The 14025-nt window shown below is 40.0% G+C and overlaps 1 protein-coding gene across 1 annotated transcript; it reads right to left on the bottom strand.

Annotated features, from left to right (window-relative positions):
• Nucleotides 1-9834: 9834 nt before the first annotated feature.
• RB195_007390 (uncharacterized protein) lies at nt 9835-14013 on the bottom strand (the record flags this gene model as incomplete). Its single annotated transcript, XM_064180986.1, has 3 exons — nt 9835-10050; nt 13802-13895; nt 13976-14013. The coding sequence occupies 3 exons, from the start codon at nt 14011-14013 to the stop codon at nt 9835-9837; spliced, it is 348 nt and encodes a 115-aa protein (XP_064037814.1).
• Nucleotides 14014-14025: the final 12 nt, after the last annotated feature.

The raw sequence follows: 14025 nt of genomic DNA, 5'->3' as shown, positions 1-14025 counted from the left end.
TGGCTACCGTCAATGAAATAAATAAAATGGAAAGAAAAAATGTAAATGTAAATAGAAAATATGGAAGAAGAAAGGAAACTGTGTGAGTAACCAGGAATTAAAACCAATAAAAACAACTGCAACTGCATCAATAAAAACAACTAAATGAAAACAACTGAAATAACAAATCAATTAGTGTTAGAAATGATTACTCGATAAAAAATAAACAATTTTCAAACACGTAAAATTGTGTGATGGTCCCGATCGAGAAAATAACGTAAAATATTTCTCGTATTTTTAGCGTAACGAAGATTCTAGTGTATTCTACGCATATGATACTGTTTCAGCGCCAATTCAGAAGAATGTGAGGAACTTTTTGTCTCTCTAGCGGGTCATATTCGTCAAAAGTTATATATCTGCGTAAAAATCAGGACTAAGGATTGAATAAGGAAAATACTTGTGTTTTTGAACAGAGTTAAATAATTCTTGAAATAATAAGTAATAATTAAAATAGTAAATATTAAGTAATAATTAAATGTAAAATAATTCAAGTTCCCCAGACGAGAACTTGAAAATGGCTTATGTTATTGAGCAATTATTAGGAAAATTCCAGAAAATTCCAAAATAATAGAAAGGGCTGCTGCTGGCAGTTTGCCAAATGTATGCAAAATTCGCAGTTGAATGTGTTCCAATCGGTTTCTGTGGACATTTAGTTAACATAACAATAGAGGGTGGATGTCCAGGGGTGTTGCATCGACGAAAAACTGTATTCGATTGACCTGCAGAAGAAAAAAAAAGCGATTCGAGCAATTATCGATCGAAGGATGAAGGTCGAAACGTGGAATTTGTCGATAATCAAATTTAATCAACAGTCAAGATTGTTAACAAACTTTATTACGGTTAAAATTTCGCTGTCGACGCCTTCGTCTGGAAAATCAGACCATTTGTGATTGATCCTCTCAAATGCCTCATCCAGAATCCGGTCATTATTCCCTAGGATGCTACATCCAAAATCAAAACCAAAAAAGTGCAAATCCAAAAGTTTGGCAATTTTTCAACAATCTTTCCAACAGTTTCCAACAATCTTGGAAGTTGCTTAAATTGGTGCAATCGAAAAGTTGCAATCTCTATGCGAAGATTCAAGAAATGTCGAACTTTCGCATTTCTGGAACGTGGAACGATTCGGCACGATAGGATCCAGAAGGATGAGTTGAAGATTAAGTGGAATTATTTGTTGTTTAAGTGAGAACTAGAATTAGTTAAATTACACTTAGTATAAAATAATTAATAGTAGTAATTAGATAATAATAATAATAATAATAATAATAATAATAATAATAATAATAATAATAATAATAATAATAATAATAATAATATGTTTATGACGTTAAGAATACAGAATAGGAGTAGAGGCGTCGATGGGTGGTGGTGTAGGGCGCGTAAGATGGGTCGTTGGTCGTAGGTATGGATTCGTCTGATAACCATCTACACTTCGCCTTATGTTGGCTGACTGTGTTGGTCGAAATGAAATACAAAACAACAGGGAATCGGTGTGAAATTGATAATCGAATCAGAGAAACCCCTCCCCCCCCCCCCCTCGAACCCTCGGCGCGACGACCTTTGGAATAGTTCTTGGTTGGTCGAAGAACAAATTCGAACAAATGTCGAAACGAGTAACCAAAGAGCGAATCGTTAAGATATTTACCACATTTTTCAAAATTTCTGGACTGGAATTTTGTACTCTTCTCTCCTTCGCTGACGATGAGGATTATCGTCAACGACGTTTTTCTACGTTGTTCTATCGGTGATTCCCCGATTTAAATACGGCCAGTTTCTACAACGAAAACAACATCGTGGTGAGAACCAGTAGTAGTAGTCGTCAACTTTCGAATATTCTCCTCTCCACGCACACACACACACACATACACATGCCAGCGGTCGCCCCGGCCGTAAACAACTAAAAATACGTTGATGTGTTTGGAATTGGAGGAGTTGAGGTACCAAAAATGTCTAAGAAGAGCCTGGCGGCGAAAATATTCGTCCTATTCTGCTTCGAAAGCTCTCAGAATCGAATTGAGGACGTTGAGGATGAAGGAGGATAAGCGATGGAATGAAAGGAATAATGGAATGGACGATAAGCGATGGAATGAAAATGAAAGACTTCAGAATCCACGAACGATTACGATTCACTTTCGTCTCTTGTTGTTGTTTCTTGAACAATGACTGGCAGCAGCAAGGTCCTTTTTTTTCAAGGACAGATAAGAATGTCCTGCCTGATTAACTGGAATTCCGGTTTATTTTATTCAACCGATTATCACACACATACATACACACGTCTTCAATCTAATCAAAAACAACATTACATCCTTATAATATTTCCGGACATATTTTTCGAAATTAATTGTTCAATGTTCAGCGCACAAATCATTCGTGTTCGTGTTGTTTACACTTTTGACGGATTCTAATAACGTTGAAGTATGTTATTTTGCAAATTCACTGCTGGAAACGAAATTTGAAATACTGAGCCTGACACTTCCAGAATGTGGTCCGGTTATCGTTCACCAATGAGTTGTGTAATAATAATTCGGTGGCAATCACAATTGAACCATCACCACGGAAACCTCCCATTTATCTCCGAGATTCGCATAATGGTCACACCATGATCTCTACCGATATTGCTACCAATCAATACACATAAAAGGATAAAGGATAAAGTTTCTGCCGTTCAGCAATCCGCTTCGGATCCGCCCCCATGTTCACTTCAATTCAGAATCCGTTGAGGTTCACGGGATGTGTAACTGGCCCGTACAATGACTTACGGGAGGGATGAAAAGCTTGATGAGCACTAGGGCGGATTCGAACCTCGAACCATCGAATCCGTCCTAGTGCTGTGTGATTTCTCGGATGGATCACACAATCGAGAAATTAATAAAATTAAATTAGATTTCGGTAACAAGCGCATTAAATTTTTTGCTTTTTATCTCTGTGTTTGAATGAAAGAAATTTGTTAAGAAAGTGTAGAACATGACAGAGGAGTCGTTAAAGCTTGGTGAGCGCTGGGGCGGATTCGAACCTCCGATCGATCGTGCAGGCAGCGGAACCTCAAACCGCTACACTACAACCGCTCTATCAGTATACAATATACAATATTAATGCACATATTTTAGTAAAAAGGCAATTGCAGAGATCAAATGAGGTCCTTCTCAGTATTTATAAGATTGCTAAGCTCTGAATGAATAGAAATGTTTGTTAAAAATTCTGGATCGTTCCACTTTTGTAGATAGACCATAAATATGTAGTTGGGATTAGTTTTGCACTTTAACAGTGGTTAACGTTTTGAAGGGAGTACTGTAGATTTGATCATTTCATGGAACATAAATCAGGGAATCAGGCACAGAGAAGTTAGTAATGAGCCTAATCCTCCTATGCTGTCACAAACATGAGACTGTACTACCTAAGTGAGACAGGATTTATTTATTTATTTATTTATTTATTTATTTATTTATTTATTTACTTATTTGTTACGCTCAAAAAGGGGTGCCCAGAGTAAGAGGCAAAGAATGAATACAAATAAAAAATAGAAAATCCAGCAACGAGAAAAGAGTAGAATGAGAATAAGCCGGGATAAGTCACGCGAACAGTAAAGCAAGGGACGATTTAGTAATTTCAAAAAGCACATAAACTCGGCAGCGTGGGAATTAAGACTTAGGATATAACAGTCCTAATTTCAAATATCGAATAAATAGAACAATAAAAGACTACAAATAAACGAATAAATGTGTAAACTATGAAAAAAATTACTGTTTGGTCCAAATAAATACATTAAGCACATCGCTATTATTTCACTGTTAGTCTATTAAACTGGAATAAGTCATTCGTTCAGGCACTGCATCCGTGGTGGAGTGAGAAAATTTTCAACGATAAGATTCGAATAGAAGTTTTTTTTAAATTCTTATCGGAAAACGAATACTATTTGTCAGTCACTTCCGGAAATTGATATTCACTAGACGGATTAATTTAGAGCACCGTAGATACAAAGGTATTGAATATTCGAAGGGAAGAGCTTAAAGAGCTTCTGATGGCTATTTAAAATGTTGAGGTGGTCCGAGTATGAGTAAGAGGGTGCAGATAACAAGTTTTCGATATCTATAGACATTCCAGGAGCTCTTAGTACGGGAAAAGAATACTATCTGTTAAAAATACCACCTAAACTAATCTAATAAAGTGGATTATTCTCAATTAATGAAGGAGAAAACAGCCATAATAAGAAGCACTGAGAAGTTTTCGCCGGAAATTTATGATGGAACAGGAATCTCACCGTAAATGACAGAGAAGGGTGTAGCAAAAAGAAGTCTCTAGCAGAAGAATGTGAAGTGAAGATGTGTAGCTGGTGGATGGTGTTTCTAAAGTGTGAAACAACACAACTGAAACCGATTGATTCTGATCGATACAAGCCCGGAATGTCTTATGGAGATAAGGAGGCGACAACATACGTTGTCCTGGTGCTCTCTATAAAATGTGGTCCAGTCCGAAGAGAAAAGAAAATCGAATTCAAATTGCCGAATCCGAATTTAGGATTCTGGTGATGAGGATTCTGCGCGCAGGGAACGCGCAAAGATGACGTACGGAACTGGCTACCCCTAATCTGGGGCTTCCGTATGTGACCTTAAACACACACACACACATACACGCACACAAACATTGGTACACACCGAATCGGACTGGTTTCATGGCTACAAACAACAGCGGAATCCTTGAGTAATCACTGTGACCAGCTGGTGAGGCTTCGCTGCTCTGCTCTCAGAAACGAACGAACGCATCGCTGACGGAGACGTTGACCATGCGTTCAAACGTAGCGGAATAGGCGCCAGTAGAGCACCACCAGCCTCCCCCACTGCGCCTCCTCGCCTAAGAGTGTTACGATATCTTGGAGGGAGTGGCGTCGGGCGCCGCAAAAGGCAAACACACGATTAGGTGACTTGGGAGGGGGGGGAGGAACGTAGAAGAATGAAAGACTGCACCTTGATCGAAGATAGGAACACGCCGTGCCGATTATCGAGGATTTAGACGAAATCGTGGGAGTCATTCACCAAAAATCGCTGTTTGTCAAGAAACATGATACACCAAAGATCACTGTTCATGTAGGAAAGTTTTGTAGGAAGGTCATTCGGTAGGGTTATTTAGTAGTTCCAAGGGTTTCCTTCTTATATCCTCATGTTTTTTTTTACTTGCTCCTTATTTCTTTTTAGTACTATATCCTTATTCAAGCGACAAATGATTTCACTCAAATAAAATCACAAACATTACAATTAAACATGCAAGTTCGGTTCAAAAACTCGTTTTTCTCTTCGATTTCGACTAAATACGCTTTTATCCATATCCGCTAAGTATCAACTGAATGTTTTGGGATTAATGGACAATTTCTAAGCACACACACACTGCATAATTCACTACTTAGCTTACTTAGGACCCAAAAATTTGTCCTAGATCATTGAAAGAAAAATTTTTCGTTATGATTACGTTTATTTTATGATTAACCTGCTAATATTTGTTTCGAAAAAAATCCCTTTCTTGCGCGCACAAAAAAATTAAATTTATTTCACTTCGACGAGAAAAACGACAATTTTTGAAGTGAACTTACATGTTTAATTGTAATTTTATTTGAGTGAAATCAATTGTCGCTTGAATGAGGACCATGAACATTAGTAATAATTAAAATTTGTATTGAAGTAATTATTAGTAGTAATTAGATAATAAGTTCATCACTGAAAGGACTAAACCGCGTAAAAGGTGAATCTCTAATGACTAAAAAGTTTTGCAGTAAAAAAAGTGTCGCAGTGAAAAAAGAGTCGAAAATGAGTATAAGACTATGAAATCTTTTGAAAGCTATGCGCAAAATATTTTGATGACAACGGGTCCTTCGAACTGACGTATCATATAGTCGTGTCAAAACTAAATGAATCACCATGCAGTTGCGTAAGCTGTTGCGTTCCAAGCGTGCTTTGGAGCTGTGCGATTAGAAGTTTAGTGCCTCAGTGTTTCTCTAGTGTTCAACGAGTGAACGTGATGCATTTGGCACAACCCTCTGTCTTGCTCCTCCGCTCCTGGCAGCACGCGACAGCGGAGGAGTAGGTGAGAACGATCTCTGAGGCTTTCTATGTGGACCTAAAGCGGTTCTACAGAAAAATTGTATTTTCTACAGAGCTGCTGCTGTTGGTAATTTCAGTGCCAACATTTACCACAGTAGTACGTCTGGAAAACGTTATCTCCGAGACCTACAGTGTACTGTGGAGGGAGTAAGAAGAAAAGACTTTCCGAGTACAGTGACGACTGAAACTGGGGATGTTTCTATCAGTCCCAACGCATCATTCTTGATCTTCTTGGCTTGCATTGTCAGATCCTCATTGGCTGTTTCTGATATGAGTCCGATCCTTATGCTAAGGAAAAGAAAAAAAAAATAAAATTAGTCGGGCCGGACAGGTGATGCGTTTCAAGGACATTCACTGGACCATAGTTGCGACTGAATACCACGCGATATCAAACGCGATGCAGGAAGACCGTCGAGCCAATGGTCAGACCTCTTCACGATGTCCTTCAAAGAAAGATATGATGCTCTTAGAGTCCCTAGCGAAAAGAGAAGCCACTGGGGCAATCCTTGAGCGCGACTGGAGGAAATGGGACCATTACTAATCCCCACCAGAACAAATCGAGAAGAACAACAGGAGCACAGATGACATAAGTGTGATTTCGTTTCCGCATAATCGCTCTTGCAACCACTTCCGTTTTGTCGCTGTTCCAGGATTACCAGGATAGTTTCTTACGGCTCTTATAGTAGAAAAAGAAGCAGGTGACAAGCGTGCTAGGGTCTATACCTATGGAATGTGGGTAGGACGTTGCCTCCTACAGGATTGAGCAGCCCGAGCTTTGTTGTAGGCAACTCCAAAGCGCCTTTTTATAATCCTAGCCCAACAAAAATGGGAAATTTGTCTCCTGAATACATCTGTGTCTCAGTGCTGGTACGGGATTGCTTTAAAGGCATCACTCCACGAATCTGAGGTGGTACGGATTTCAGGTGGAGTATTCGTATACGGGATGGGAGACTATGGAAAGGGGGGTGATTCCGTCCATTTCTTCCTAATTTCCGTAAAAAACGGCCCGGAAGATACGGCTTCAGGCGTTTTGGCGCACTATTTTCTACAGGAAGTTCGACTGGAGCGCGCCAGCCTTGTGGGGGTGATGCCTTTAAGTCGCATCTAACGTTTTCTCCACCAACTATGGATGGCGTCGCGTAGCCTCTCGACAAACTGGCTGTTATCTCTTCACTGAGTGAAATGTGCTGGAGGAATGAACAACAAATACAAGCAAGTTGGAACCACCTGGACTTAGTACTATTTTAGGAGATTCCTTCTCCTAAAAAAAATAAGCGCCTTTACGCACTTCAAGACTCGAGGGAATGTAATCTTCAACCCAAAAACGTCCCTAAACAAGGAAAATATTTAATCTAATTACGACTACCAGCAACTCATAGTTTTCTCATCATTTCTTACCGTCTACTTCCGAATTTTTGCACTGTTTGTGTAATCGAAAGGTTATTGCTTTTAGAAAAAGAGTTAAACAGTGGGCAAAGATAATTACGTTTGTTTTTCCTTTCCACCGTCTATAGCTATCCCATAAATAGTAACGATACGCAAGGAAACGGACGCCGAGATGTTTCGAGGATATAGAGACGTTTCTTATCCTAACATTGACATTTTCATTTGTTTTTCAATATCAATCAGAAAGAAGTTCCGTCTGTACAGTGGAATTTCTTCGCAAGGATATTCTTTGAGCACTGGTTGTTTGGAAGTAGGTAATAACAGTGGAAGCAGGTTATTTCGAAGAAGTGAGATGAGATTGAGGATATGAAGTAAATAGGCAGCATGCGGGTGTTCACTCCTCCAGTTTCTGCTTTCCTTAACACTTGAAAAATGTCCTAGTGGACGTTAAATACACTGAAGCGGCTTTATTTTGACAGATATGCCGAGGCAGGTGAACGTAAGGTCAAGCAGAACTGAACTGAGGTCTAAGAATTTGAGAGAATTGATGCTCGGATCAATTGGCGCATTTTTCCGCTGTGGAAAACTCCGTCCAAAAATATTCTGGTTCCCAATTAAGTACTGTTTTGCATTGAGCAGATGGTGAGCAACGTTTTCATTTGGTCCGCTTGTGAGGGATTCCTCTGTTGGAACAAATTTGTTGAAATGAAGTTCTCTGTTTTCCTTGATCATCTACTGTCGAATTTTGGTAATTTCGAAATGCATTGATAATTTTTCCTAAGGAATAAACCAAGCAAAAGTAGGACAGGTAGATATATAATAGATATATAAAGTTAAACTTAAAGTTTCTGGCGTTAATCAATCCGCTTGGGATCCGCTACCACTTCAATTCAGAGGTTTGAGGTTACGAACGTGTGACTGGCCCATACAATGACTTCCGGAGCTAGGCGGCGGGTCAAGTCAGTGTTTTTATCCTCCCAGACAAATCTGGTACCAATTTATCGACCCCGGAGGGATGAAAGGCTTGGTGAGCACTAGAGCAGATTCGAACCTCCGATCGATCGTGCAAGAAGCGGAACCTCTAACCGCTACACTACACCCGCCCTTGATTATGATTATTGCGAGGAGTTACTGTTTTCCTTTGCTTTAAACCGTTGTTACAAGCAGAAATTTTTGGAACAGCTACTAAATTTGTAATTAAACAGTAACAGATCTGAAATTTCTAAGATTTTCTTGCTTGTGGTAGGCAAGTTTTGTCCGTACGCTAGAACAGTGCAAACTTTGAAAACCCTATTTTTCGTCGTTTTCATTCCATTTTCTTCTCTTCCTTGCACCCTTATGGATCTTCACAACACACTTCAAATTGAATGAATAAAGCCGCAATCTCAGAACACATAAAGTACCTTGGGTAAAAAAAAGTCTTTTTTTCTATATAGATGTCGCTTCCTTCCTTATGGTACCATTTTTTCTGACATTCAGCGATCAAGAAGGTGGAACTTCCGGCTAGATTTTATGTTATGATTTCAATATTGCATTCACTACATTACTAAAAGCTGAATGTTGCATGCAACATAGCACAGCCCTGATTTGACAGCAAAAGTCTTTCATGGGAAACTGAAAGAGTGCATAATCTCTCTCTAAAGAATGCACTGAGGGAGTGCATTCTTTTTGAAGGAGTTTCGCATGGAGTTCCGCGTTCACTAGTTACTTCCACGCTTTTAAGTTTCAAAAGCGAATGCTTTCTTGTTGAAGTACACTCCTGATAATGAAGAAGGAATGAAAGCTTTGGATGACGACGCAACTTCCCTCTCACGTTTTTCCTGACTGAAATGGCCAAGGGGCACACATACAGAATTATACGTGGATTTTGTTTCCGCAGATTCAAAGATAAACTTCATCTGCGGCAATAGAACCTTTAGAATAGCAGCGTCCTAGATACACTTCAAGGAGGAGTCTAAAGCTTTTTTCCTGGTCTGCACTTCAACATGAATACACACACGTTAGCAGAATTTTGTTCTATAGTCTTTGTCTTTCTTTCTTCTTCTTTTTCTTCTTCGTCTCCTGTTCTCTAAAGGAAAGTTTGGCTGAAGAGAAACTCCTCGCTTCCTTTTATGGAACCGTATTTTGAAGCTTAGAAGAACTGGACGGTGGTCAGTGTCAAATGCAACGTCCCAAACAGCTTTAGATTCTCGGATATCCGACTGAGGAATTTTTGCGGTCAGAACGTAGTCGAACTTAGGGACGTCGAGCGTCCTACTGTAGTCTGCAGGGATTTCCATAGGTCCACGTGAACATACGATCCAATACGAGCTTACGTCTTCTACGATAAGACATGCAAGGGCACATCAAGACGACGTTGAGCAAACTCTTCCACCAGGTTGTTGTAGTTCTTTCTCACAGCTATCGAGCAGCCTCTTGCCTTCTTTTCATCAGCATCTCCACAGAATATGGCGTAGTTTTCGACAATGATAACAGGCCGATTTCCGATGAATGTTATATGTGGTGCAGCAAGGACCACAAAAAATCTCGTAGAAGCCTAGACAGGACGGCATTCTGAACTTCTTCACTCGAGAGCGCTCGGTGGCTCAGACTAACGAAATAAACGACTGGAGCCAAAGATTCCACATTCCCTCATAGGCATTTGATGTATGAGAGTATAGACTTTGGCGATGCGCTGGACAACAGCAGCTTTTTGCAATGTCTCCCGACTCTCTACACTCGAACGACTAATTGGCTCTGGTAAAAATAATGGACCACTACGTGTAGGTAGTAATCAGACTTAAATATGCAATCCCAATTCTACTAAACGTTTTAATTACATGATTGTGACTTATTTTTGGGTACAGTTCTCTCGCATTTCCCTTCTTGTGGTCCTTAAAGGCAGCATACCACGAATCTGAGGTGGTGCGGATTTCAGGTGGAGTATTCGTATACGAGAGAGTAGATTACGGAGAGGGATGTGGTTCTGTCCATTTCTTCTTACTTGCCGTAAAAAACGGCCCGAAAGATACGTCTTCGGGCGTTCTGGCGCACTATTTTCCACAAGGAGTTCGACTGGAGCGCGCCAGCCTTGTGCACGCACTGCATCTTCCAGGCCGTTTTTTACGACAATTAAGAAGAAATGGACGGAACCACACTCCTCCCCATAATCTACGACCACGTATACGAATACTTCACCGGAAATCCGTACCATTCCAGATTCGTGGGGTGATGCCGTTAAAGCATTAATATCAAAGTACAGATGACGTTTGCAGCATCCCCCTCAGGATACAGTGGTTACATGTGTGCGAAGGTGTACCTATGTTTAACAAGAACAGGAGTATGCGAAAGGAGTGTTGTTTTGAGGTTTTTCTGTACCTGTGTGCGTCTGCGCAGTCTTGTCACAAGTACGAACAAAAATTGTCTGGTGACTTTCTCACGATCTAAATCACCTGACATGAAACAAGAAGAAGATCAATGAGAACTGGGCATAATAGTTGAAGAAAACAAGAAGATGACTTTGGACATGGCGGCAAAAGTTATTTTATATTAATCACAATTCATGCATAAGAAACTGAAGAAAAATGTGGAAAATCTGGTGTGAAAGTTAGTCATCGTCTATGTAGTAATGGTACAGACATAACATCACAGCAAACTGCTTGTCATGAATGAGAAATGGGGAAAAATAGAACTGGTGATTACTCATGAGCTCAATGAAATGGCTCTCTGTTTTAGTGTTCAGTCTTCGAACCATCTAAATACACCATCACTACTAGCTCACCAGTATTAAAAAGATTACCTTCCAAAAAGTCGCTCCAAGAAATAAATTAGCTACATTTTTCATTATATTATTAATATAGAAAACATTAATATCACAGAAAACCAACCGAAGCGACTTTGCTCCAAATAACAAAGTACACCCCCCTAAGACGTCATGTTTGATGGAGTTCAAGGTTTCTCTCAAATTAAACCAGCAAGATTGTACTGTTGCAATGGGAAATACTTAAGTGGTATTGACAGCTACTATCTAATCTGCAAAAGAGCGGATGTAGTGTAGCGGTCAGAGATTCCGCTTCCTGCACGATCGATCGGAGGTTCGAATCCGTCCTAGTGCTCACCAAGAGTTTCATCCCTTCGGGGTCGATAAATTGGTACCAGATTTGTCTCGGAGGATAAAAACACTGACTTGACACATCGGATAGCCACCGCAAGTCATTGTATAGGCCAGTTACACGTCCCGTAAACCTCAGACGATTCTGAATTGAAGTGAACGCGGGGTGCATCCCAAGCGGATTGATTAACCCCAGAAACTTTATCCTTAAAGGTATCACCCCACAAATCTGAGATGTTGCGGATTTCAGGTGGAGTATTTGTGCACTTTTGTATTTGGGATAGCTCGAAGCCGTGTCTTCCAGGCCATTTTTTTACGGCAATTAGGAAGAAATGAACGGAATCACCCCCCTCTCCATAATCTACTATCCTGTATACGAATACTCCACCGAAAATCCGTACCACTCTAGATTCGTGATGCCTTTAACTTTTATCTAATCTGCATACCGTCCATAATTTTTGACTTCTTCACACGAGTAAATCCTCAACTGGCTTGAAAGAGCATAAGACGTCAACGACAACAGTCAAGCAAATGTAGACTTCGATAATTGAGAACATAGATACTTGTATAGGAAAAAAAACACATAGAAGAGTTATAAATTCACAGGATTTCAATATCCCTTAAGTTCATCTGGGACGAATAAAAGCCCTTCTTAGGTATCGGATAGGAAAACCTTGGACAAATTTCTCAACTCAGTAAAAATCTTCCCATGTCATCCGTCAATTTTAAGATTGACTTCCACACAGCGTTCACAATTGCGTCGAAAGAGAGATTCAGGAGAGTAATGCAACTCAGATAAAATACTAACTGCCGGTCCTACGAACGTAATGCGAAAATTGGACTGGAATAAAATGGAAGCGATAGTTAGTGGTGGCCGGCCGGCAGTTACACCTCCTTCAATTTCTTCAATGACATTTTCTTATAACATTAAACAGCATTAGCAAAGCGGAACGAATGCCAAGGCAAATTTAGGCGAAACATGGGCAAGGATTTGTCTGCTGAGGCTGAAGCGCTCAAGTACACGATGTTCATGAGAAACGAATGGATTTCTAATGTCTCATTCATAGTCACCACAGCAAATATATATATCCGAATATTCTTAGGTATCAAATAGAGAAACCTTGGACAAATTCGCGATGTAGCATCTTAGGGGATGGTGACTTGTTCTGGATTCTGAGGCATTTGAGAGGATATATCACAAATGATCGGACTTTCCAGGCTCTGACAAAAGCGACGACGCCTGAAACGTTAGCCGTAATAAAGTTTGTTAACAATCTTGGCTGTTGCTAAATTGGACTATCGACAAGTTATATCCAAATACTCTAACAATGTGAATATTTGGCTTGGGAGGTCAGTGTGATCAACAGCGGATTCATGGATCTGAACGAACGAAGAGAGTGTCTTTTTGAAACATTAATATTTAATGAAGAAGACCGCGATCAACCGTAGCAAACACACTTCTTCAAATCTTCTCAATCTCTTAATCTTCAGTCTCTCTATTGCCACCATTCCTTCTCCTTAAAGGCATCACTCCACGAATCTGAGGTGGTACGGATTACAGGTGGAGTATTCGTATACGAGATCGCAGATTATGGAGAGAAGGGTGATTCCGCCCATTTCTTCTTAATTGCCGTAAAAAAAACGGCCCGGAAGATACCGCTTCGGGCGTTCTGGCGCACTATTTTCTACACGGAGTTCGATTGGAGCGCGCCAGCCTTGTGCACGCGCCGCATCTTTCGGACCGTTTTTTACGGGAATTGGGAAGAAATGGTCGGAATCACCCCCACCCCCTCTCCTTAATCTACGATCCCGTATACGAATACTCCACCTGAAATCCGTACCACTTCAGATTCGTGGGGTGATGCTTTTAAACCTACGCATCGAAAACCTGAACATAACCCGAAGATCAGTGTCATCTAATACTCCATCGAAAGGATGATGGTGGAGAAGACATAAAGTAAAAATCAAAAATTATTCCTCTGACGAAGTTACGTTCTCTTATTTGAGAAAGAACGATAAAAATTGAATTGTTGGTAACTGCAAACTTACAGAACTCATTTATTATATTTATTTTCAGAATAGAATTGTTGCTTTTCAGGATTATATTTATTTTTGTGTTCATCGAGGCATTATACAATCATAAGAGAGATAAAGTGGCAGAATATTAGATTCTGCTGTGAGTCTTTTCTTTACATACGCAAATAAAAGGACCTGGGGAGTCGTAGCAAGCGAGATAAATGACAACAAATAAACCTAATGAAAGATAGGTAGTGAATGACCCCAGGATAATCCTGAAAAGAGATGATCATTAAGCAGTTCTACTCATAGTTGCGAACAACACTGAATGAGATGAATATCAACTTATATATACATATTGTCGAGAAGATTTAAAGGTCGGCACCAGTACATCCATTATCGGCG

This window comes from Necator americanus, chromosome I (genome assembly GCF_031761385.1).
Source record: "Necator americanus strain Aroian chromosome I, whole genome shotgun sequence".
Taxonomy (NCBI): Eukaryota; Metazoa; Nematoda; class Chromadorea; order Rhabditida; family Ancylostomatidae; genus Necator; species Necator americanus.
Note: the sequence above shows the minus strand (reverse complement) of the source record. Positions and strands in the feature narration are given on the sequence as shown.